General features: G+C 59.0%; 1 protein-coding gene across 1 annotated transcript; it reads right to left on the reverse strand.

The window, feature by feature from the left end:
* Positions 1 to 378: 378 nt before the first annotated feature.
* On the reverse strand, positions 379 to 25,233 carry TMEM132E (transmembrane protein 132E). The gene is made up of 9 exons (XM_027904689.1): positions 24,604 to 25,233; positions 12,253 to 13,150; positions 11,211 to 11,351; positions 8,194 to 8,386; positions 7,834 to 7,977; positions 3,941 to 4,146; positions 3,105 to 3,384; positions 2,830 to 3,021; positions 379 to 2,305 (listed from the first exon to the last, which is right to left on the reverse strand). Exons 1-9 carry the CDS (start codon positions 24,674 to 24,676, stop codon positions 1,277 to 1,279), a joined length of 3,156 nt encoding a protein of 1,051 aa, XP_027760490.1. The 5' UTR covers positions 24,677 to 25,233; the 3' UTR covers positions 379 to 1,276.
* Between the last annotated feature and the right edge of the window lie 512 nt (positions 25,234 to 25,745).

The following is a 25,745-nucleotide window of genomic DNA, read 5'->3' on the forward strand; positions in this document are numbered from 1 at the left end:
CTGGTCCCTGGGTGTCCCTGCAGGGGTGACCTGGCTGAGGATACTCTGAGCTGGGAGAGGGGGTGGCCCTGGGCTGGGGGGACCTTTCAGGTGAGCCAGAGGGGCTGGGAGCTGCTGCCAGCGCGGGGTGACCAGGGAGGCGTTGGGTTATGGCAGTCAGAAGGCACCACAGAGGCTGAGCCTGGCTCTGGGCATCCCTGCTGGGCTGGCACTGCGGGAACTGGGCTGGCACTGGGAGATTCAGGGCAGGTGGGGTTGTGGGTGTCCTCACCCAGACCTGGCCCCCCTGGGGCAGTGAGAAGCCCCCACAGCAACTTCCAGGAGTGGAGCTGCATTCCAGAACTGGGGCAGGGGGGCGGGGAAGAAACCAGTGGCTCGCCCTGGAGGTCCCAGCAGGGCTGTTGGGTTGGGGAGTCCAGCACTGGCCCCACCACAGGGAACAGAGGGGCTGGCAGGCTCACAGGCAGCAAACTTGTTGGCCATCCCCAAACTGCCCCTGCCTGGGGACCACAGCCCTTCCCAGGCAGCAGGGGAGTGGGACAAGCCTGCATTTGGAGCTGGGACCCAGCAGGCGATGGGGACAAAGGGGCCCGAAACCCGTGGCCACTGGGCAACAGCCCTCCAGCAGCCACCCTCCCCTTTTGCCTCACCCAGCATCACCCACAGCGTGGGCCAGCAAGCTCTGTGAGGGAGGGGACCCCCCCAAACACCTCGACAGTGTGGCAAATCCCTGAACTGGCATTCACCTCCAAAATTGTGCAACTGAGTGCAGCAAAGGCAGGAGGGTGGCCTTCAGGAAGCCCCCACCTGCCACCCCTCTGCTACACTCCTGGGGGGAGCAGGACATCTCCCCTCTTCCACCCCCTGCACAGCAGGACCCGCAGCACCATCCTGCCCATTCGCCACAGGACACGCGCACGCACCGAGGGTTTGACCCCATCCATCTCTGCCCTCTGCTCGCCCCCCTCCCTGCCCCTCGCCCCCCTGCAGGCTGGGCGGGTCACGTGTGTGCTGCTGCCTCCCCTGGGAAAACCAGTGAGTCAAGGGCAAGAAAAGCAAAAGGCCCCCCAGGGGAGCCTTCCGACGGGGTGGGGACGTGAGATGTGCGGAAGAGGGAACGCGCAAGAGAACCAAATTTTGGGTCTCCAGCCCCAGGGAAGCAGCTGGCGTGGTGTGGCGTGGCGTGGCATGGCATGGCGTGGTGTGGCACGACGTGGCGTGGCGTGGCACAGCGTGGCAGCCCCCTCCCTCCCGCCCCATCCCCTCTGCCCCTGCATTAAGCGATCTCTTTGATTCTGCGGATGTAGTTGTGAAGCTCTTCGGGGTCTTGCAGCCCCATGTCCTGGCAGACCCACTCCAAGTCCTCCTCATCGGCGATGGGGATGGAGTTGTAGGCCAGCTCGTCGGAGGGCATTGTGGCGAAGGTGGTGAACTTCACCCGCTTCCGTTTGGAGGTGGGTGAGTTGAGGGGGTCCTCGCTCTGGTCCCGTGTGGAGCCCCCCGAGGAACCGTCCCCTCGACCGTGGACCTGGCTCTGCACGCTGGTCTGCGAGCTCCCGCTGCTGTGGTGGTCCCCATGGCAGCAGGTCTGGACGTTTTCCAAGGGGTTCCCCGGGCTCTCGGGCTGCGGGGAGAGGTCATTGTGAGCCCGCAAGGGCTGCCCGTTGCCCAGGAAGACCCAGTGGTGGGAATGGTCCATGTTGGTCTGGCCTTCGGGCGGGATGCGTTTGTGCCGGTATTTCAGCACAAAGACAATGCAGTTGATGAGGAAGACCAAGATGGCCAGGCAGAAGACACCCAGGAGGGCGTACATGCCTATTTCCAGGTCCGTCAGCCCCCGGGTCACCTGGACAAAGCCGGTGGGGATGGTGGGGAAGTCCTCGGTGGGATGAGACGCGCTGGACATCCTGCTGTCCTCGCTCGGGTTCGCTTTCCTCTCCACCTCTGCCCGCAGGGTGGTACTGGCCCCCGTCTCCCCCAGCCCCGGCTTGCTGGGCACGTGGTCATAGTCATAGGTCGGGTCCTCCTCGGACCCAAAGTGGACCCGCACGGTGGCCAAGGCGGTGAAGAGGACGCTCTTGCGCTTGGTCTTCTGGCAGCTCTCGCAGATGACCAGCTCAGCCCGGAGCAGCTCCCCCGCGCCCTCGCTCTCTGCCACCACCAAGGGGAACGCCCGGTCCTGGGTCACTGAGACCACCTTCTCGTCCAGGCTGCTCACCACCAGGTTGTAGTCCTTGGGGTCGTAGAGGGAGAGCGGGGCCGTGGTGCCGTCGCTGTAGGAAATCCACAGGCTCAGGAGCGCTTCCTGCGGGACCAACACAGGCACCGGTTGCCCAGCAGGATGCCAGTCCCACCTGCTCCCGTTTGTCCATCCCTCCACCCCTCTCCCCTCTTTTGCATCCTTCTATCTGTCCAATTCACCCTTTTCTCCTCCATTATCCGTCCTGCTCCTCCCAACCCTTATTGTTTCTTCTCTTTAGCCTGTTCTTCCCTTCATGTTCCCCCCGCATGCCCAAGACCACCCCAAATCCCAGCCCCAGAGGTGGCAGATGTGTCTACCATAGCTGTGCTAGGAACTGTAGAGGCTTTCATCCCTCTCCCTTTGTGCCCATGGTTGTGTCCCATCCCCAGGCTGGGCAGGGTTGGATCACAGCTCTGTGGGAAATTTTATGGGGTGCTTTGGGGTCACCAGTGTGTCAGGAGGACAGTGGGTGCTGTGGGGGCCTAAGCTGAGTGTGGACAGGATCTGGGAGGAGGGGGTTGCAGATGGAGCCCTCACCCCACCCCAGGTTCCCCACCAGCCCCCACAAATGCACCCCCCGGCCTCACCTGCTTGAAGAAGCTGAGGGTCTGCTGCACGGACGTTCGGGCAATGATGGTGTGGCTGTTGCCAGGGCTGGGGTGGAGGGACAGCGAGAGGCTGGAGACCACCTGGGCCTTCAGGTCCGTGATGCTGACCTTCTCCTCCGCCACCGTCACCAGTGTCTCACCCAGCACCGCCTCCACCAGCGGGGACACGACCTGCAGGGGACGAGGGCGCCCGTCACCACCTCCCGCCACCCCCAGCCAGGCTGGCAGAGGTGGGGGCAGGCGGCTGGGGGTACCTTGAAGAGCGTGGTGCCCGGCTCCCTCCCGGCCAGCGTGACACTGTCCACCAGGTGGGCCACCCGTGGGTCGTCCACGCGCATGAAGTCGCTGACCAGGTCGGTGACCTCCACCAGCCAGTCGGGTCCCAGCATGGTGACGACCTGCTCCGTGCCCTCCGCCGCCGTGGTGTGGAACTGGGTGAAGACCTGCAGCGTGGAGTGCTGGTACTGCAGGGCACAGCCCCGGCTCTGCTTCCGCTCCTCCTCGTCCTCCTCGTGCTCGCTGTCCCGCACCGACCTGTGGGGACGACGGGGGCAGTGAGGGGTGGTGCTGCCACGCTCCCCACTGCCACAGCTCTCCAGCCCCACCCCTCAGGAAAGGACAAGGCTGGCCAAGCAAGAAAAAATGCCACCGAAACAATGGTGGCTCCTGGCCAAAAGGTGCCCGTTGTCCGCAAGGTACTCAAGGGCTTTAGCAGCGTGTGGTAACGGGGTCACCAGCATCTCTGCCCCCTAACCAGCTGAGAGGGCAAGGTCTCTAGAGCTCAGGCAAGGGTTAACTTTGGAGCTTGGCTGTTCCCAGTTTCACCCAGGGACGCTTTGACCATTGCCAAAGAGGGACGTTCCCCACCAGCTCCAGCCTTTGATCAACCTCACTGTGAAATTTTCTTCCTTCCATACAAACACACAAACTTCCACGAGCTCCCACCTTTCCACTGAGGACCTCTGAGATGACTCTGGCTCCATCCTCTTCAAAACCTCCTCACCAAGTAGCTGAGCAAGGCGACTGCCCCACTACCACCCCCTCCACCTTGCCTTCTCCAGGCTGGACAGACCCCACACACAGCACCCACCTCCTGTCCGGCAGGATGGGCACCCTCCAGCCCTTCACTTGGCTCAGCCGGGCATCAGAGAGCTCGATGTGCAGCGGCAGTTTGGGCACCCACACCGTCATCTCCAGCGGGGCCGAGAGGTGCTCGTAGGTGAAGGTGACCCGGGCGCTCATGGAGCCCCGCGACTCCTTCCCACTGACAAAGACATAGTCACAGCTGCTGGAAACCTGGGGAAGAAGAGAGGGTGGGAGGGTTGCAGGGGTCCCAGAGACACAGCAGGGGTCCTGGCAGGAGGCTGCCCAGAGGATGGGAAGTGCTGGAGGAGCAGAATTTCACTGGCATGTATCCAGTTGATGGCAGCCCCAGGAGCAGGGATGCTTTCTCCTCCCCCAGATCCCTGCTCAGAGACTCACACACACCATGTCCATAATGCAAAGTGTCCCCTGACCCAGGCCCTCCTGTCAGCCCTCACCCATTGCCAGCTCCTCTTGGTGCCTCAGTTTCTCTTTGACCTCCGCACTGAACTGTACCTTTTCCCACACCCGAGCTAGAGGAACCCCATGGGTGCTTCACAGAGGTTGCAAATTCCTCATCCTGGACATTTGCCCCAAAACCTCCTCCACCAGAGGGCACAGGCAGCGAGCACAGACCAGCCACATGCCCACCTCACCAGTGCCTTGTCCCTGTCCCTCCTGCTCACCCCGGAGCGAGTTTCCTGCAGTCCATGTGAATCCTCATGTTCGTCTGCTCACTCTTTCTCTTTTAATTCCCCTTTATGCAAATGCCATTAGTTAAATTCACTATAAAACAAATACATCCTGCAGGGGGGCAGTCATTACCGACCAACTGAGCCAATTAAGGAGCTCAGAGGACACCACAGCAGCATCACCCAGGCTTTCAGTTTAGGTCACCAGTCAACAGCTCCTTGCCAGTAATGGGGGCGGAAGACAACCAGGTGAAGGGGACTCCAACCTCCCACCTGCAGTGGCCCCATGGCCTGACCCTGACACCTTGTCCCCTCCCTACACCATCAGGGATTGCAGCTGATTTGTTTCATGCCAGGGAAAAACAGAACTTGTTTGCTCAGCCAGCAGCGCGGCCGCTCTCGGATGCGCTGAGCATCTCAACTGCACAGAAGGGCTGATTTCCAGCAAGCTGCTCTCCCACATGTATTCTCTGATGGTTGATAAGGGGTTGAGGCCATGCTGCATGGCAGCTGACAGCAGAGGTGACAGCATCCCTGTCTCTCTCCCCGCCTGTTCTCTGAGCACCTGTGGTCAACTAGATGCAGGAACTTTGCATTTCTGAGCCCACAGCAGGCCCTGACTTCTACAACAGCCCATGTTTTGGTTGCAGCAGCCCACCACAAGGTGCCCGTGGTTCCCAGAAGCTGGAGGAGGAGGCAGAACTCCGGACCTGGGTTCTTCAGGACATCCCTGCTCTCTGGGCACAGGGAGGGGGAAATGCAATGCAGGAGGGTTTCTTTCTTGTCTTCCTATCAGAGATACCAGCTCAGCAAGTCTGAAAAGACAATCTCATCTCTGGCAAGGCAGTGTCTGAATAAAGATGAGCTCCCAGGTGAATCCCCCAGCAAAGGATGCTCTGGATATTGTGCTATTTATCACAATAAACACCCTGGGCTGCTGCTTGCGTTACCCTGGCTAATAAACCCCCCGGCATCTTCTCCTGGGGACCACTTGCTTTGCAACTGAGGGGGTTGAAACTACGACAACAAAAAAATCCCTGCACATCAGGCCTGTCCTGATGATGGAGTGACTGCAGATTAGCTTTTAAATGAAGCCCACGCTTGTTCGGAGAAACTTCCCGGATCCGCAGCGAGGCGTCGGGAAGCGGGAGGCTGAGGTCTGCCTGGGCTCCCGGCCAAGGCACCACTGGCTCTGCTTCTGTGGCCAGGAGCTCCCCCCTTGGCACGGCCTCAAGCTGGAATCAAGGGGACACATGTTCTCCACGACCCTCGGGAGCGGGAACAGCCACCACGGCTGGTGGTACCCCATGTTTTCCAAGGGTCTTGGGGGTGGCTGCGGATGACCAGGGTTCCTGAGGCTCAGTCCCATCGGGCTGGCTTGCTCCTGGTGAGTCCCCTGGGGGATGTGGATGGTGGGTTCCTAAGAAGGTTCATACACAGGTGAGGTTGAGCATCTCCCACTGAGCGTTGCTGGCAGCAGAGGTGACCCTTCCACTCCCTGCATGTCATTCAACACCTACACAGCCCCCAAGGTCACCATGCAGGCAGGGAAGGGGGACTATCTCCACACTACCTCGAGTGATGATGTCCTCCTGTCTGGGCTGAGCATGGGCACCTTTGTCACCCCGTGTCACCAGAGAAGGGGATGAAGATGACAGCTCCCACCCATGCTCTCCCAACATCCTTCACAGGCCCTTGAACCTCCACAGCCACGTCCACACCAGATTCCCAGGACAGATTCCCTCCACGAGAGCAACCACCACCGAGCCACAGTCAGCGTGGGGAGAAGCAGCTCTCCAGCCCTCCCTCATGTTAAATTATTTACAGTAACAGATAGCACATCCCACTCTGTAAGCTTTGATTTATGTAACAGGTTTATAGCCCTGACACCATAATCATACTCCCCAATCTCAGCAGGTAACTGAGAGCTCCCTCGGAAATGAGGCTCCAACACAAACACAAAATAATTCAGGAAGAAATCGCGCAGGGCTCCGAGCGGGAGGTGAGCTGGGGCCGGAGGGCTGCTCCCTGCATTATTCATCCCGGCTCCTGTGCATGTGTCTGCTCCCCCCAGGTCTGGGGACAGTGTGTAAATAGATTTATGAGTAGAAAGGCAGCACATTAAACAGTTTAAGTGTCTTGGAGTCCATCCTGAAGTGTATTATTGCTCCAGTGTTTTATCACGCTGTGGAGGACTGGTCTCCATAAATTAGACCCGGTGCTGTAAATCCCACAGACCGGAGTTTTAGTCAAGAACTTGGGTAAACAGTTTGTGACACTGCTTGTCACCCACCCACAGCCACGGACAGCTGGGGACAGCAAGTCCCGGTGGGGACAGGGCTTTGCCCGTCACCCCTGGCTCAGCTGAGGGGAGCTGCTGGTGGCTGCTGGCAAAGAAGGGGAGAAGGGGTTGTGGTCTGGGGGACACAGAAGAGCCCAGAATCCCAGCTTGGCTCCGTGTCTCTGCCCAGCATGGTGGGGACATGGAAAGGGAGGAAGCGCTGGGGGCATGCAGGGAGAGGGGTGGGAGGTGTTTGGGAGAAGGTAATGATGTGTGGGGGTGGATGGATGGAAATGGTGGTAGAATGACATGGACAGGTGGGTAGATGGATACATTCAGGGATAGAAAAATGTATATGGATGAATGGGTCTGGTGATGGAAAAATGGGAGGATTTGAGGACCAACTGCTGCCTCGGTGGCGGGGGCTGGTGCGGGGGCACTCACTGCTGCTGCACAGTGAGCCTTTTGCACTGGCCTCAGCAGCAACTCTCCCCTGCAGTCCATCTGGCTCCTCTCCCTCAGTCCCCTTTTCCCTCTGTTATCCCCAACTGCCTAGCTCAGTCCCAACACCTCGCTGGGGACAGCTCCCAGCCCAGGATCCGATCCAAACGGGAGATAAATGTCATCCAGAGACCCAAGTGCAGCCACTGATGGGAACATGCAGCTTACACTGTGAGGCGACAATATTTCCCCTTATCAGCACTCAGTGCTGTGATAACCCATAGTTATTGCTGCTGCCTGGTGCCAGCCTGAGCAGCACTGCAGCATCCCACAGCTTCTCTGGGGACAGTGACAAAGTGCCTCATCCTTCTCCCGACAGATCCCAGGGAGAAGCATGCATGGACTGAAACCACTCAGAGGATGATGCTTGGAATGGCTGAGCGTCCTATCTCGTGAGGGTCACAAGAGCCCCCTGCCCACACCCACCTTGATGATGTCTTCGTTGTTGGACTTGCACTCGACCATAGCCGAGACGTCCACGATGACGCCGCTCAGCTCGATGGCAATGACCTTCACGGGGATGGCCACCGTCCGCCCCGTCAGGATGGCTGTGTTGATGATCTCTGTGTCCTGGGGGTGGGGAACAAAGGGGACCACTACATTAGAGGGCAGCAGCCTGTCCCCCCTCGGGGTCAGAGCCTGGATGGCCCCTCTCCTGCTCCAGCCCTGTGGGGGTGGGTGGGATGTATGGATGTGTAGGATGTCTGGATGGGCGGATCAGAGATCCCTCAGGGGCTCCCAAGCCCTCAAAGCAGATAACTAAGCAGAGGGCAGGACCCTGCTCACCATGGCCAGGGGCACGATGGCCCTAATGTCCCTCTGGATGACCGTCAGCTCCGTCACCACCTTCTCCAGGTCGGGCGGGGGGTTGCGGCCGCGGTAGTCGATGTGCCACATGATGCGGCGCGTCACCGACTGGCTGGTGAAGTTCTCCATCTCGAAATCCAGCTGCATGATCTCAGAGGAGTCATCCCTGTCCCTGGGCAGGGGGACAGGAGGGGACACAGTGAGCTGGGTGTCCCAGGGCCCAGTATCAGTGCCAGGCAGTCCCCAGCATCCCCAGCAGGTCTCTTTGGTGTCCCCGTGCCTGTCAAGGGGGGCTGTACTGTGGATGCCACCATGATTCTGGCTCCCAAACCCAGCAGCCCTGACACCCAGCTCTGACAGGAGCCTGCAGATTCCCATGAGACTCTTCCCACTAGGAGAGAGAAATGTTTTTCACTGCCTCTCCCCAGCAGGAGAAAAACCTTGTCAGCTCCCCAAGGGCTGCTGGGTGATATATTATCACAGGGGGAGTGTGTGGCTACAGTCCCAGGGGACAGTGGGTGGTTGCAGGTGCTGTCCTCATCTCTCTGGCTCCCTTTTCCCAGCAGTGTGGCAGGATTTACTGCCCTGGGCTGCTCCTGCCTGCACACTCATTTCCCACAGGTCAGGTCTGACCTGTATCCCACACTCAGAGATGTCAAAAAAGTCCCTATAGAAGGCTCAGTCCAAGCTGTGGACTTTGCAGCCCCTTCCAGCTGGATCACATGGGGAAACTGAGGCACGGGAAAAAGAGGTTCAACCACAAACAGCAGATGGGACAGTGCTGGGACTCGGGGCAGGGCTGTCCCCCAGCCTGTGAGGGCAGCCATGGGGACGGGGGAGGTAGATGGGACCACCAGGGAATAACAGACCTGAGACCAACAGCTCATCAAACACACACAAATTAATGCCACTGCTGAGGACAGAAGGACATGGAGCTTATGGACAGGGATTGAACTCTGAGGCCTCCCCGAGGCAGGATAGGATAGAGGGGGTGCCCTGCCAAACCCCACACACAGTGCCAGTCTAATGGGATAAGCTGCTGTCCCTCTGCATTGTGGCTTGGACAGACTGATGGCTACACCATGAATCAAAAACTCTTAAAGTCCACTCCTATGAGCAAATCTCCACTGAGATGATCCTGCCTCCCACCTCTGCCTCAAACCTGCAAACTTATTGGGAGGAATTGGAACACAATGCCTCACTCCCCAAGTCAAACTTCTGCATTGCTCCCCAAAAATAGAACGTCCCCAGGGGACACTCTGGAGCCCCCACAAACCACAGCACCAGTAAAAGCTCCCCAGAGCTGGGTGGGGGGAGAAGGGAGGAAAAGTGAAATCACTGTGGAAGGGGAAGCCAGGACTGGCTCCGCTCTCATCTCACAGCACAGCAGCCACTGAGAAGATCCCATCGATCTGGGGATGCAGGATACAGTCGGGTTTCGCTCTGATCAATATCTAATGAGTGAAAGGGAGCAGAGAAAGAGGAGAGCAAGAAGCTGGAGCTGCTCCAGGCCACGGCAAGCCCTGATCCCTGATCTCACAGCAGCGATGATGGGCTCTGCAGTGGAGCTGGTGAGGTCCTCGCTGTGTCCCCAAGGCAGGTAGGGGGGTGCAAGGGGAATAGCCAAAGGCCTCCTGGTCTGAAGAAGGGGATTTGGCTGCTCACTCTCTCCTCCAAGGCAGAAGTGTTAAACACAGCCAGGAAGAGCCAGGGTCAGAGGCAAAGCAGAGCTGCAGCTTCATGCCAGAGGCAGTCCAGTGCTGGAACTCCTCACCATGGGGTGCCCAGAGGTGTCCCGGGAGCCCTGAGGGGGCCAGCCCCCCTCTTCTGCCTTCACCAAGCATCATCTGCCCTCAGCCACAGCAGAGACAAGAGCCAGGCTGCCCAGACTGGGGGGATAATTCAGGATGCAGCTGCTGGGGTGCAAAACATCCCATTATCACCCCAAAGCTCAGGGCTCTCACCCCCTCCCTGCGCTGCCAGCGCTGCCAAAAGCCCCCAGAGCCCCGGCAAAACAAACGCCTCTGTTTGCACAGCCCGGAGGGCAACACGGCTTTGAGTCATTCATACTCTCCATTCCGTTAATATTTGATGGAGTTGTTTGTCTAAAAGGTGATTGTAATCACTTTAAATTCCTCCTCCGTCTCTAACCTTTGCAGGCTGATTTGAAGCAGCGGTGGCAGCAGGAGAGGGGGATGGGGGAGAGGATCTCGCTGCCGGCAGCTCCGGTATCCCTGTGCTGTGCAGGAATGCTGGGGTGGGTGTGCAGAGGACAGGGGGTCTCTCGTGGCTCTGGGGACACTCCAATATCAGCCACAGGGCCACGGGCTGGGATGCTGTGGGGCAGAGGAAAATCCACCCTCCTGATAAGCCCGTTGGAGGGGGTGCTGCAGAGAGCTTTGGAGGTCACATTTGGAGCAGTCAAGAGTTGAGGATCTTTCTGCAAGAGCCTGTCCCCAGCTTTGCTCAGTGTTGGGATGGGAGGCAAAGATATGGGGAGATATGGGTATGTTCCTGCCCCAGAGGGCAGAAAGAGCTTTAGCACATCAACCCTGCTCCTGCATGACACTCGTGTCCCTTTTTCCAAAGACACAGTGATGGAGATATCACAGCCTGGGAATGACTGGTTTCCAGCACTTCAGAATCTTTCCTGCTGGTGTTTTTGACCCCATGCCCACCCCCTGCCCTTGCCTGCTGTGTCCTGCCAGTCCCATGCCTCTCCTTCTCAAGGCTGAGCAGCCTCTGGGTTTTCAACTTGGCTCTGTGGGTCCTCTCTCCTTCAGATCATTCCCATTTGCATCCCCTGGGTTCTCCTCAACTGACCTGAGCCTTTCCCAGAGCCCCAGGAATGGGCTCATACTGAGCAGGGCAGAACTGCCCTGTCTCAGCTGCTGATCTGTTTTGTGCTCCTGTTCCAACACTTATCCATCACCTCATGGTTCAGATGGGACCTTGCCTGGGGACTGCTCCCTTTCCCCCAGAGGTGAATCCCTTACCTGGGCCCGGCACCATCCACCCTGGACACGTCGACGGTGGCCGTGGAGTGTTTGCCACCCGTCAGCAGCTCCGAGCTCACCAGCCACTGCCCACTCCTCGACTTGGTGCTGAGCAGGTTGACACCTTTCTTGGCCTTCACCCTGCAGAGAGCAACAGTCAGGGCTGGACCCCCACCCTGGACACCCCTGGATCCCCCTGGACACCCTGTCATAGGCACAGGAGGATTTTTTGCCCCAATCTCTCCTGGCTGTCAGAAACATCACCCAGGTCGGCAACAATCCCATAGGCCTGAGCCCACTCCAGCTTCTATTTTTCAGAGTATTTTGTTCCTCCCATCACTCCTCCAGTGAGAATTTGGTCTCCCAAGGCTGCCCCTGTGGGACTGGGCATGCCCAGGGTGAAGGACAGAAGAGCCTGGAGTGCTGCATCCCCATGCCAGGGGCTTGCTGCTGGTCCAGAGGTCACAAGGACACTTGTAAATGCCCTTTGAAGAGATGTGGCCAGGGCTTGTACCCTTATCTTTAGGAACATTCAGCAAGAGAAGATTCCCCTGCACACTGCCCCACACTGGGGTGCTCTGCACCCACTGCCCCATTCTGCTCCCACCTGGTTCTGGGGCAGGATGAGGGGACACAGGAAGCCTCCTCTCACTCCACAGCAGCCCCATGGCCATACCACACCTTGTCCCCAAAGTGGCTGTGAATAAACCCACATCTGCTGGCAGAATCCCAGTGCAACTGGGAACACTGGGAGAGCAAAGGCAGCGGTCCATAGTGCCAGTGCAGAGATGGAAACCCTGGATGGACAGCCACTCTCTCAAAGAAGCTCCCACTGCAAAAGCCCCGAAACAGCAAAACCACACGCCTGCTGATCCCCTGGCCTCTCTCACCTTCCCAAAGCCCTGCCAGGCCTGGTGCAGCACCCAGCAGGTCCCATAAACACCATATACACTCCCCACTCTCTCCCTTCTGCCTAGATGAAACAACCCCTCCTGGGAAAGGCAGCTGCCCCCGGCGCGGGGACAGCCCCAGGGGCTTTTACCTGAGCGTGAAATGCTCCACCGTGGAGTTGGACATCAGGTAGAGGAGGATGCTCAGCACCTCTCCCGGCTTGAGGGGCTTGTCAGGCAGGCGGATGAAGACGTTGCCGTCCAGCCGGTGCTCCTGCATGGGCTGGCCTGGCGGGGGCTGCAGGAGGCTGACGCTGCCGATGCGCAGCAGCGGGTGCTGCGTGGGACCCTCCGTCCTGGCCCCCCCGGCCCCGCGGCGCGGGACGGCGTCCCCAAGGCACTGGCCGGCCCCGTCGGGGGCGTGCAGGGTGTAGTACAGCTCGGCCTGCTGGCTCTCGCCCGGCACCTCCAGGCTCTCGGGGCTCTTCCTCCTGCCCAGCGGCACGGCCGAGGGGCCGAACCAGGCGTGGGGCAGCTCGGCCTGCACCAGGCACATGGCCAGGCTGCCCCGCAGCCGGCACGAGCTCTTGATCTCCCGGGCGTCGCGGAAGGCGTGGAGCCGCACGCAGGGCAGCCGGTCCGTGACGTCGAAGTCGTCCCAGTCCCGGCCGGCCACGTAGAAGAGCACTTGGACCACGGGCTGGCTGGCCACCAGCCGGGGCTGGATGATGAAGGCGCGCACCTTCCAGTTGACGGTGAGGCGGTCGGGGACCTCCAGGGTGCTGGAGGGCTGCAGGTGCTCCTTGGGCAGCACCAGCCCCGTGCTGAAGGGCCCCAGGGTGACGTTGAGGACAGGCAGCTCCTTGGTCTGGAAGACGACGAAGGGCTCGGAGCGCTGCAGGGGGGCGCTGCCGTTGCCCGCCGGGCTGGCTCCCACCTCCTTGAGGAAGAAGGCCAAGCGGGTGTTGGACAGGCGGTAGCTCACGGGCAGCAGGATGGCACCGGGGGGCTCAGCGGGCTCAGGGCTGGGCGCTGGCCCCTTGGCATGGGCTGCAAAGGGGATGGAGAGGGCGGGTTAGTGTGGGGCACACCCCTCCAGAACAGCTCCTGAGCAGGGAAAACAGATCCAGGCAGGAGTGGTGCAGCCCTGCAGCAAGAAGGAGCTGGAGCTTCAGCCCTCGCAGCCCTCACAAGGGCAGCAAGAGCCTGGCTGGGTTTCTGTCCTGCAAACCAAAAATGCGGACGACTTCCCCAGGACCTCGAGCATGGTTGTGCCTCCTGATGGGTGGCACCAGCCTCACCAAACCCTCCCTTGGCATGGGATGGGGTGTCCAGCGAGGAGGGATGCTCAGGGGCTGCCCAAGGCTGGGCCAGGGTGTGTTGAAGCCACATCCAGCCTTGTACTGTCCCTGGGGAGCCCAACGCTGGTCACCCACCCTGGCACCCATGCCAAGGCACCGGCTGAAACAGCACAGACCCACCTGCAGAAACGGGGCATAACCGGCTTCATTCCTGCTTCCAAACCCACCAAGAAAAAGATGAAGAGTTTCTCCAGAGGCTCGTTAGCAACAGCCCCTCAGAGGGAGCCAGTTATCCCACTGCCACGGCCAGCAAGCGGGGAGAAAACCCACGGAGATGTTCCTGCTAAAGCAGATCCCGCGAGGGGCGGCTGGTGCGGAGCCGGCCGATGGCACGCGCTGTGCTGGCAGCCGCGGGAGCCTGGAAGACATCTCAAGGTCTTTGCATTCTCCACCGGCTGCCAGAAATTCCCAGGAGGCCTGGGTACCCCCCCCCACTCCCCTCGGCTCTCCGCCAGCCCCCCGCAAGCCCCGCTCCCATCGCTGATTGCAACCGCTCCCAAGCGGCTCCCGAGCGGCGGAGCCCAAATTACCCGTGTCAAACGGCGGGGAAAGGTGCGGATGTGACGGCTCGGCTCCCGGGAATGACTCAGCCCCCTTCCTGACGGGGGCTTTGGAGCGTGCCAGGACCCTGAGGCTTTTTCCAGCCGGGGAGAGTGGCCTCAGACAAGCTCCCCAGGGCTGAAGGGGACCCAGGAACCCCTAGCCCACTCTCTGCTGCAGGGCACAGGGGGGTTAAGCAGCTTAGAGGGCTCATAAAAGGATTAGCACTTAATATGGGACAGGCAGCATCCACAGCTACATCTCCTGGGATGAAAGTTGTCCAAGAGCCAGGTGGAGAATTCCCCTGGGCTGGGTGAATGCTGGGGGGACACGCTGACAGCACCACCATGCCGGCACCACTATGGGCACAGCTCCAGCCTCTGTCACCCCATCTCTCTTGCCTTATCTGTTTTCCCATCTCCTAGAGAACCAGGAGAGGTGCTGAGCCTGGGAAAACACCCATGGGTGCCCCTTTGATCAGGAATAACCAGCAGTGAGGGGTTTTCTGCTCCTCTGCCTCACGGAAGTTGTTTTCTGGTGCGAAACATGAAGGTTTGCATCCTCCCTGCCATCCCCCACAACTAGGAAAAGGGATTTTTTCCAAGGCATGGGATTATTTGTGGAAAGGGATCCACCAGGTGGAGCAGCATGAGCGGGACAGCTTGGGTGAGGTACCAGCAGGACCGATGGAGGCACGGACAGCAGGGGCTTTGTTCAACCCACTCACTGAAACAGCATCAGTCTCTATCTCTTAAAAACCGCTGGGGTTTGTGGAAGGATCAGGTCATTTCACAAAGGAAACCCACACAAAACCCAACCAACTCAACACCCAGAATGGTCCCAAGCAAAACCTACCCTTGGGGTGGTGCAAAATGCCTGGAGTCACCACCTGTCCCTTGAGTGGGGGACACGAGAACCTCTGTGTGCTCCCCCAGCAACACCAGGCACCTGCAGCGAGGGGCAACCACTGTCATCTCCCACAGCTGGGTTTGGCTGCAGTTTGGCTTGTGGCAGAGACCCCCAGAAAGCAGCTTCTTCCTCCTTGCCACGGGGATTCTCTGATGGCCAACAAGGGTTACGCTCTGTCCCCCTCAAACACGTGCTGGGCACCCTGCTCGACTCGGACACGGCGCCGTGGTGCCAAACCCTGCTGGGATGGGGACACCCTGGGTGTCCCCATCACCAAGCCCAGCACCCTGGCCATGCCAGATGGGGCAAGGGACGGGGACAAGCCGGGATGGAGATTAATGGGATGGCCATGATTAGTTCAGCGCCGGCGGATTGCCGGCACCCAGAGAAGCGATTTCCTTCCGCAGACAGGATGCATTTAAACGATGCTATAATATGTTGCTGGGAGGGGGACAGGGACGGCGCCTCCGTTCCTGGGCCATAAACTCATCCTGCCAGGAGAAGGTCTAACCCAGCCTGGGGTGGATGCCAGGATGAGGGAATCATAGCCCAGCCCAGCCCAAGCTTCTGCACCAGGGTGGTGAGGGAAGGAGAAGGGAGGCAGGAGATGCATGGAGGAATGGTGGCTACATAGCAAGGAAAAAAAGGATGGATAGGGATACGTACACCAACAGAGAGAATGGAGGGTGCAGGGATGGATTGAAGGAGAGAGGTGGATCAGAAATAGCTGGACAGCAAGAGAATAGCTCTAGGATGAGGGAGAAGAGGTGATGGATGGAAGAATGTACGGATAGAAGGATGGATGGAGAGCACAATGGCTCAGGAGAAAGGAGGAAGGGAAGGAAGGAAGGGAAGGAAGGGAAAGAAGCTCAAAAGATGGAAGAAAGATGGATAGAAGGAAGGAAATAGGAAGGATGGACAAACAAGCAAGACAGCTGAGGAGACTCCAGTCCCCACACCGCTGTCCCTGGACCCTGCCCTGGTTTCAAGCCACCCCTAGAAGGGAAGGTGGCTCTCATGTCCCCCCTCTGGCTGGGTTTGGGGGGACAGAAGGGTTAAGCCCTGCTCTGCAGCCCCACTGCTGCTGCAGTTAATGGGATTTGCAGCACCTGACCTGCATTCCGGGTTTATTAGGCCGGCGCAGAGGGGACCATATGGTCCTTCCACCCTTGCAGCTCAGCACTGCAAGCCAAAAAAGCAGCTCTCCATGCCTGGCCAGCCTCTGACAGGCCTGGGGGCTTCCCAGACCTCCCAGGCTGAGGAGCCACCCCAGCCCCACAGCAGGATGGGACAAGCCTCCCGTGTGTCCCATTCCTTCCCACCCCACAGCAGCCCATGGGAGGCTGGGTTGACCTGCAAACCCACAGCAGGGAGAGGGGGGGGAGAGGGAGATGTAAACACACAACTGCTGGTGACCCCCTTGTTGAGACCCCACATCTGCCCAGCCAGATGTGCCCTGCACTGGCCGCAGACAAACAGCCAGATGGGCCAAGCTGCTCTGCCCGCCCGGGAGGGCACGTGGGGACAGTGGCAGCCCCCTGCAGCCCTGCCTTAAGATCCAGATGACCCTCCCCAGGCTGAGGGGTCTCGCTGCTGCAAAAAGCAGCACCAAAAGCCCCTGCTTTGGTGCTCAGCAGGGCCCCACCATGGGGGTTTGGTCACCACTGTGCCCCCTCCTGATCCATATCCCTGCTCAGGGATGCAGGGGTCAGGCAGACTGACAGATACATGGGAAAGGAGGCTGAAGCACAGACTGGATGTAGCTATGGCTGGAGGGGAACACCAGCTCATTCTCCTTCTCTTGTTGCCCTGAATCCCCAGAAAGCAGGGCACGGGGGGAGTTCAGCCCCTCCATCCTGCCCCCACTGCAGCCTCATCAGATCCATCCCTGCTCCCACCTGTTATCCCAAGGCTGAAGACCCTCCTCTTCTTCCCCTTATGCAGAACTGATAGCCAGTGCTGAGCCCCAGCTTAGCCCCAGCCCCAGCTGTCTGCCATAGGGATCGCTTTAGCCACGCTCCGGGGGGGATCTTTATCCTGGCTTATCCTGTGGGACACAGCGGGGGGCTCCCGTAGAATATCCCCACTTAGGAGGGGAAAAACACACAGGAAAACAACTGGAGAAGAGGGAGGGAAGGTTTGAGGTAATGCCAGGAGGGTTAAAACCTCTCCTGGTGATTACAAACGGCACTGGGGGCTCAGTGAATCAATGGACAGGACGCAGCCCTGAGGGAGATGCCGAAATACCAGCGATGTGAGACACCAGCCCAAGCTCTCCTGTCCCCTGCCAGGCCATTGCTGGGCTTCCATGGTGCTCCCGCCTTGGAGCAAGATGGAGAGTTGTCCATAAAGCAGTGACTTAAGCTGACATGGGGATAAAAGCCTCCGAATGGCAGGGAGTGTGTCACCGTCCCTAGCAGAGGGCTCCACGCTGGCTTCCAGCCCAGCTCGGGATGCCTTTGGAGAGGTTTTGGTGTACACCAGTCCCTGTGATTCCCGACCACAGGATGAAAAGGCCAGTGGGATTTCATCAATGATCCAAGACCCTGGTCATGGGCCCTGGGACCCTGCAAACCTCAGCCCAGGGCACGGCCACCACCTCTGGTTCTCTGCAAACACAGGCAGAGGGTGCTGCTGCTCCCAGCCACAGGGACTGCCAGCAATGCCACGGCCACCAGTGCTCCCACCTTCTCCAGATCCACAGGGCCACATCTGGAGCTCCAAGGGATGTCCTACACCTGGATGTTCCCAATCCGGGATGCCCCAGCTAGAGGCAGCCCAATCTCCTAGGGAAGGGTCAGGCTCACATGACATCTCCCCACCTGTCCTGGGAACAGGCATTGCACCCATCCATTCCCCTTCTCACACCACAGCACCAATCCCTGATGTGCTACACTCACACCAAGTGGGGTCAGCACCTCCAAACACCCTAAAAAGCAACAAAATGTGGAAACAGAAACCTCCACGCCTCCACTTCCACTCAAAACTCAGTCAGCCCCAACACAAACCCCACTCCACTGCACACTCCCAAGGAAAAAGAAAAGCCAGAAATAAAGTACAAGCCAAAATTAGACAATGCAGGCAGGCCCCTCGTGGAAACCTTTGATATGTTACCTGCAGCCCGAGCCTTGAAAATTGTTTTTTGGTGACATAAAAGACAACAAGCTCTCCCTTCCCTCTGATGCGCTGAGAGCCTCCATCTCCAGTCCCAGCTAATTGGAACTCAATTAAGTGAATAATTGTTACAAACATGAAATTACCTTCCCCAGGCGCGTGGCAGTGAGATACCCCAGCTGTGGCTGCAGCAAGGGCGGGATGCAGGGATGCTCCAGGCCCTCGGCTCTGCCCATGGATACAGCGGTGATGGGGTGACAGGGCTGGGAATCCCCATGGTACCAAGGACAGAGTAGTTTAACTGGTCCAGGCTTCCCAAAATCAGCCTGGGGTAGGAACTGAGCGGGTGCTGGCCAGGATATGTGTCTCGAGTCTTCCTGTGAGCAGCAGTGCTGGCTCAAGAGTGGATTCCCTGGTGTCTAATACAGGGTTGTGCTCATACCTGGTGGGCACTGCCAGATTCTCCTTTCTTTTAGGTCCTCCTCCCAAAGGCCCAGCCTGGATTCTCCATCACCAGGAGCAGTAAAATGCTGTAACACTGGTGGGACTCAGTCCAAGGCCAACACACAGCCTGTATTTCAGGACCCATCCCAGCACCACAACAGGCTGCAGTGCCAAGGTATGAACTTCCCCCAGGAAATTAATAAGAGGGAATAAACAGAAAAGAAAAAAAAAAAAAAAAAGCAAGGGACCTAAAGGAATAAATAAATATGGCCTAAATGGGATCTGCTGTGCAGAGGCACAGCCTGCCATAAATTCCCAGAGCCAGCAAGGCTTTTACGCAGCAGCTACTTTAGAGCAATTTCCACAAATCACGGCAAGGGACAGGCTGGGGGACGGGGAGGAGAAGGCCTTTACAGAGGAGGAAGAAAAATGAAGAAATTAATTAAAAGTGGGGAGGAAAAAAAGGACAGGGAAGTGGCTGACTATGAATATCTACAGGGTTGCCCAGGGGCTCCGAAAGGCAGTGGAAGGGGAGCTACTCTAGGATAAAGTGGGCAGCCCCTGAACCCTCAGTACCTGTTGCAGTGGGTCCTGGGCTGGGTGACCCCCCATGCCAGGTTCTCCCCATGCTGGGAGCTGGGAACAGCCCACCAGCAGCAGGTGGGCACAGATGGATTCCCCAGATAACCCCCCTGGGGAGCCAAAAGTGGGAGGACTGGGGGGGGAGTGCCCTGAAGGGTGGCCTGGGGAAGCAGGGACAGAGACAGCAGCCCCCGAGGGAGAAGCCCCCAGCATGAGTGCTGGGGCAGAGGCAATGCAATGGCACTCCCATGTGTATTGTTCAAACCATCCCTGTTCCCTCTCTGCCCTCTCCCACCACGGCCAGGAGCAGGAATATCCTCCCAGCACCCTCCAAATCTGAACACTGAACATGCCCCCCAGGCTGTGCCCCGCCTACTGCCAGCCCAGGCTGTGCCAAGCAACACGTTTCAGACTGATTAGACACTGATTAATTTATTTCCCCCTGGTGACGTGTGTCAGGCTGCGTTCGGAGCCGGATTCAACTCCAGAGGCACCCAAGGAACGCGAGGAGCCACAGATAAACCCAGCAGGGCTTGGGGCCAGCAGCAGCCCCAGACCCCCAGCAGCCCCAAAAGCAGGGCTGGGAACAGGTACCAGCTCATGACTTTGCCACCCAGCATCAACCAGGCACAGCTGGAACACATCCCCTCCCTCCCCACCGGTACCCGAGCACATCCAGCAGCCGCACCAAGCTGGCAGCGGCCGGTATTGCATTTTCGATCTTAAATTTATCTTCCAGAGGGAAAACACGAAAAGCTTTTCCTCAAAGCAAAATAAATTCAAAATTAATTCGTTCTCAAGTTTTGCCGGTCCTGGGGAAGAAGCTCAGCCCATTTCATCAGGGCAAAACCTGCCCCCATAACTCCTGCGGGAGCTGGGAGGTGACAGCACGGCCAGCGGGGCAGAGCCACCCCAGCAGCACCTGCTTGGGCTTCTTCCAGAGCTGCTGAGAAATCAGAGATGGCAAATATTATCTGAAAATGCTCGCCAGCAGGAGCCAGTGGCTTCATCAGAGGACTGTGAATTGCCTTGTTGATGATGTCCCCCAGGAGGCCAGAGCAGCGGTGAGGGGCTCAGCACCCAGTCAGGGTGAGGGATGTGGGCCCCAGGGATGTGGGAGCGGCAACAGGTCGGGCAACAGCTTAGGGAAAGTGAAGGGAGTGGTCCCCAGGAGAGCCACCTCCTAAGGAACAACCTCTGCATCCCAAACCTGGGATATTTGCAGGAGAAGTGACAGCCTGTAAATCTACCAGCTCGGCTTGTGCTTTCCCAGGGTGGGGATTGCTGAGCCACCATCAAATGTGGCTGGAGGACCCTGTGCCTCCCAGTTTGCAAGGAAAGCGAGCTCCAACCTCTTTTCCTCTTGACAAGGGGCACCAGGACCTGCCTTACTTCATCCCATTGAACCATTTTTCTTCCTGCCATCGCACATGGACAAACTCCCCAGGGGAGACCCCGTCCCACAGGCACCACTGGGGTCCCCAGCCCCGTCACAGCATGTCCCACCCCAGGAGCAGCCACCTCCCTCCCCGCCTGGGGGGCTGCTCATTAGCAGAGCCATGTATTTAATAATAAAAGGTTCTGATTAGATTAGCAAGAGTGACCTTTTCCAGATGGATGGGATGCTCGTACGGCAGCAGCGACAGGCGCCACGCGGGAGGGGAACACCCCGGCAGCTCAGCGACTCCTCCGCACGCCCAGCACGGGCTGCGCTGGCCAGGCAATTGCAGCAGCCAAAAAAAAAACAATCAGGTTGTGCTGTCTAAGCATCCCTTCCCTCACCCATCATCTGCCCAGGATGATGCCACATGCTGCTGACTACCCCCACAGCACGGGATGGAGCTGGGATGTGCTGCTGGAATGTTGGGGATGCTCTGCAGGGATCCCTGGCCGTGCTGGTTTTTTCCTTTTTTCCTTTTTTCCTTTTTTCCTTTTTTATAGGATGCAGAGAAGCTGGAAGAGGAACCTCAGCAGCCAGTCATGGTGGAGTGATTTAAATAGTAGTACTTAAAAAAAAAAAACAAACCTCAAAATAGCCAGGTTTCCAAAAATTGCTGAGCAATCCCCAGTCAGGGCGTTGCTGTCACCCCATACCCTGTCCCAGTTTCCCCCGGTGTGCACACACAGGACAGGTCAGGACGAGGGTATCGAGGTGCCTTGAAATTCCCAGAACCAAGTCCTGCAACTGCTGCTCACCAAAATCACTGCTCAGAGCACTTCCATCATGCTACCAATAGCATCCTTAACCCTTCTCCCTTTCCTCAACACCAAGAGGACAAAAGGGGTAGAAAAAAAGACAATTTCCCAGTGAGGTGTCCAACTTCACACTGCTGTGTCCCGGGACATCCTGCTGAGATTTAAGGTATTGGGGTTGGGGGAAGATGGACTGGGCCCTGGGGTCATGCAAGGACACAGTGGAGCCAAAAGGGATGTCCTTGCACGTCCCTCTTTTCTGCAGCACCAAAGGTAAAACATGTGCCAGATTTAAGCCATCTCAGAGGCCGGATCCTGTCCTCTCACCTGCCTGCCAGGGTGAGGAAAGATCCTATCACCCCTTCTCTGCTCCTGGATGGAGCCAGGGATGCTCAGCTGCTTTGACCCCATCAGCATGGCCAGGGTGGGAGCTGTTAAACGAGCAAACACCAGGTGTATGTTCTCAGTGTACATTCCCAGTGTATGTTCCCGGTTCGGGTGTGAAATGAGCAAACGTCGGGTGTGCGTTCCCGGTTCGACAGCGAGTTATGGCACATCTCCACCTGCTGGTCTGAAAGCCCCTGAGCTGGGAGATGCTCAGAGGAAAAGGGGATGGGGGTTGGTGTGTACCCCCCTGCCAGGGCTGGGGTGCACTGGCTGGAGACCCCAGCAGGGATGGAGCCACGGACCATCTCCAGTATCATCCTTCACCACCAGCCCCACGCCTGGGACTTGTCTGTGGTGGGAGCAAGCAATGGAATATGTAGGAACAGTGGCACGGCCCCATCCCCATCAGCAGTGGGAGAGAGGTGCTGGAGCTGTGGGATCAAGTGCAGGACCCCAAGCCTGCCCTGCATGCTGGGACAGATGCTGAATAACCTCAGAAACCTGGACCACTGCACCCCTGGACCTCGGTCACCAGGCAGGCACTGCTTTGGGTGAGGGGAAACTGAGGCACACTTTGGAGACAAGGCTCAGCAGGGAGCAGAGAGAAGATGCAGGAGCCCACGCTCAGCCCCATGGACAGCACAAGTCCTTCCACAAACCCGTGGGTAAATCCCCCTGTGCCACATCCCAACAGGTCCCAACAGCTCCGCAGCACAACTGTGCTGAGCAGACACCACCGGCATCCCCCCCTGCCCCGCGGCCCAGGGCTCTGTGTGTCCATCCCTTCATCCATCCCATGAGCCCTTCGGGCCACCCTGGGGCCATCCCACCCCGGAGATGCCAGAAAAAAAAAAAAAACCCTTTCTGTAAGCAGCTGATCTGGGGCCTCGGCCAAGCGGCTCCCGGGGCCGGCAGGGGAGCGCAGCAGGAGGGAGCCTGGCACGAAGGGCTGCTCTTAAATAAAGAACAAGGGAAAAGGGAATAAAATACTCCAAGCAGGAGAGCAGGGTGCTGCTTCACCGCCGGCTGACCCCGCTGCCAGCCCGAGCGATTTGTTGGAAACGCTGGAGAATTAGGAGCTCTCAGCCTCTTTTTCCGGCTCCCCCCCGCAAGACCTTTATTTTTCCAGGAAAGGCCAAAGCGGCGAGGGCAGCTGCGCTTCCTGAAAAGAACCTAAAAACTCCCGGCAGAGGCTCCTCTCTCCACCGGCACGGGCATCCCCCCATGGCAGCACGGCCAGCCCTGGCACAGGCCACCCTCGCCCACTTCACCCCGGCATCGCTGCCACAGGGACCCCCCAGCCTAGGACCCACGTTCTGCCCTGGCCTAAACCCAAGGCCTGACCCACTGGGCTCGTGGTGTCCCAGCAGCAACTAGGGGATCAGAAATGCCCCCAGGAGGGGATGGGGAGCGGGGAGCCACATCCAGCCCCTGCACCAGAGACCGTTCCTGATGGATCATCGCGTGCACGGGGATATTTCCCACAGCCGACAGCCGCCCTCGGCAGCACCGTCGACCCAGACAGTTGGATCTTATCCAGGCAAATTGGGGAGCGGGAGATCCCACTTTCCCACCAGCTGCCAGCCCCCTTCCTACAGACTCCTGGCCTGGTGGTCCCAAAGAGAAGGGAAGATCTGCCAGCAAATCCTGCGGGGGCAGCACTCCAGGAAACAATTAGTCTTGGGGTACAGGGGGGCAGCAACTGCCCCTCTAAAAGGATGCTACGTAAAGTTATGGCTTGACAGCCTGGAGATCTCTACTCCTCTGCCTGGGTCAGAATTTCCAGGGTGGAAACCCCCTGCCAGCTCCCTGCAATGTTCCCAACATCCCCCCTTCTCTTTACTTCACCGCTGTGGTGAGCAGCTCCCCAGGCTCCTCAAAGACCCTCAGGGGCTGCAGATGCAGAGAAAGCCCTGCTTGAGCCCCAGAAGTGCCTTGGCCACGGGCTGCCGGTGCAACATGGAGCCGGGCACGGTCCAGGGATCCCCTCCAGCTCCTGGGGGGATCGTTTGAGCTGGGCAGCACAGTCCTCAGGACACTCCAAGCCTAAGGTCAGAGCCAAGCTGACAGGAGAGGTCTGGGTGACCCCCCCACCACTGCAAGCAGCCCCCCTGCTCTCTGCTTGGCTGGCAGGGAGAGTGGCTTCGGCTGGGGCATCTGTGGGGCTTGGTTTTAAATGGAAAGCATCCATAGAAATCATTCGTGGAAACCACATCCCTCGGGGTGCATGACCCCTCTTTGGCCTGGCTCGCCAATAAAAGCCCCCAGCAGCAGGTGCTGGCGTCCCCAGGGCTGTCACCAGGGCAGGCCAGGATGTCACCGCAGCTCGGCCATGGCACGGCAGTGATTTGGATGCAACTCAGGGCAAGTGGGTGCAGGCAGGGGGGGCCCCCAAACCCATCGGTGGGGACATCAGAAAGAAAGAGAGGGATGGCAGGGCTGCACCCCCATCCCCTACATCCCAAAATGATGCCGCCTCGGCAGAGCTTGCCCAGCAACTCAGCGCAGACTGGGAAAGTGTCTGGGTGCGGGTCCGGGGGATAAGCGAGTGGATAATAGCGGATAAAGCCCCTGATCCTCCCGCTAAAGCAGCTCTGCATTAAGGAGACAAGGGGCAGGGGGGCTGGGGAGGAGGGGGGGGGGGCACAGCCCCCTCGCCCCATGTGTCCCCCTTCCACCCCGCTCCCTGCCCCGGCACACAAACCCTCGGCAAGCGCTCGCAAACACAAGCTGTCATTTTATTAAGCCAGGAATAAACTCTAATCTTCACCCATTTCGCTTTGGCGGGGGGGGGAAAGGGGGACACAGAGAACCAGGGGAGGGGATGGATGTGGGAGAGGGGGGTCCCAGCCGGGCACAGGGGGGCAGGGGCTGCCCCTGGCGGGGGCAGATGGTGCAAACCTCCTTCCCGTGTTGCAGACAGACATATAACATATATATTGCCCCCCCAGCTCCCCCGGCACCAGCACTTACCGGGGAGCAGCAGGGAGCAGAGGCAGCAGAGCAGCGCGGCCGGCCCGGGGAGCATCTTCTCCGGAGAGGCCATTGCAAGGTGGGGGGCACCCAAAAAACCGGGGGCAAAAAAATAATAAGAAACAACAACAAAAGGAATCCAGACCAAGCACCAAAAAAACACGCAGAAATCCCCTAAATCCAACCACGTGCGAGCCGGGAGCAGCAGCCAACGGTGGAATTTGGGGAGGGGGGGGGAACCGGTTCAGGTTGGGGGGGGCGCTCGGCTTTGCCCCCCCCCGGCTCAGCGAGCAGAGCACCCCATCTCCGGTCCCCCACCCCTCCCCACCCCGCACCCCAAACCTGCCGCAACCCCCCCCCCCAGTGCCTGCAGGGCGGCCGGGGGAGCGCCCAGCCGGCGGGGGCGGGTCCCCCTCCTCTTCCTCCTCCTCTTCCTCCTCAGGAGCCGGCAGCGGGGGGAGAAGAGCACGTGTAACCCCCTCCCGGGGAAAAAAACAGCACCGATGTGCTGATGGAGGATGATGCTGCAGGGTGCGGGTCGCCAGCCCCTCTGCACAAGAATAAAAATAAGAATTCCAAGCGCTGTTCTTCCAAAGGAAAAAGAGAAAAAAAAAAATTAAAGGGGAGGAAAAAAAGCTGAATTAAAGCGCTCCCCCAAGGGAAAAAAATAAAGAAAACAACAAGAACGTAACAAAAAAACCCACAACCCAGAGCTGGGTGAATAATTAATCCCAGGCAGATGCGATTAATCGTTGGCAGGAGCAGCTCGGCGGCGGAGTCCCCGCATCCGAAGGCAAAGTTTGGGGGGGGGGGACGCCGGGGCTCAGTCGCTGCCCCCCCGCCAGGGCTGGAAGCGGGGAGACCCCGCCATGAGCGTGGAAAGGAGGGGGGTCCCCGCCTCCTCTGTCCTCCCCCTTCGGATTAAAGAAGGGGTGCCCCCCCTCCTGCTCGCAGACGGAAGGAAAGAGGGGGTGCAGGAGCCTTGGGCAAAGCGGCAAGTCGAGGGGGGTCGTGCCCCTGGCCCCGCTCCGAGCCCCCCCCGCCTGTGCCGTGCCGTGCCGAGCCGAGCCGGGGGGGCCCCGCTGGGCGCTCCGGTGGCCGCTCGCCCGGCCGGAGCCGCATCGGGCTCCGGTGGGTGCCAG

This window comes from Empidonax traillii, unplaced genomic scaffold (assembly GCF_003031625.1).
Source record: "Empidonax traillii isolate 1590-97213 ecotype Southwest subspecies unplaced genomic scaffold, ASM303162v1 scaffold1077:size190579, whole genome shotgun sequence".
NCBI classification, from domain to species: domain Eukaryota; kingdom Metazoa; phylum Chordata; class Aves; order Passeriformes; family Tyrannidae; genus Empidonax; species Empidonax traillii.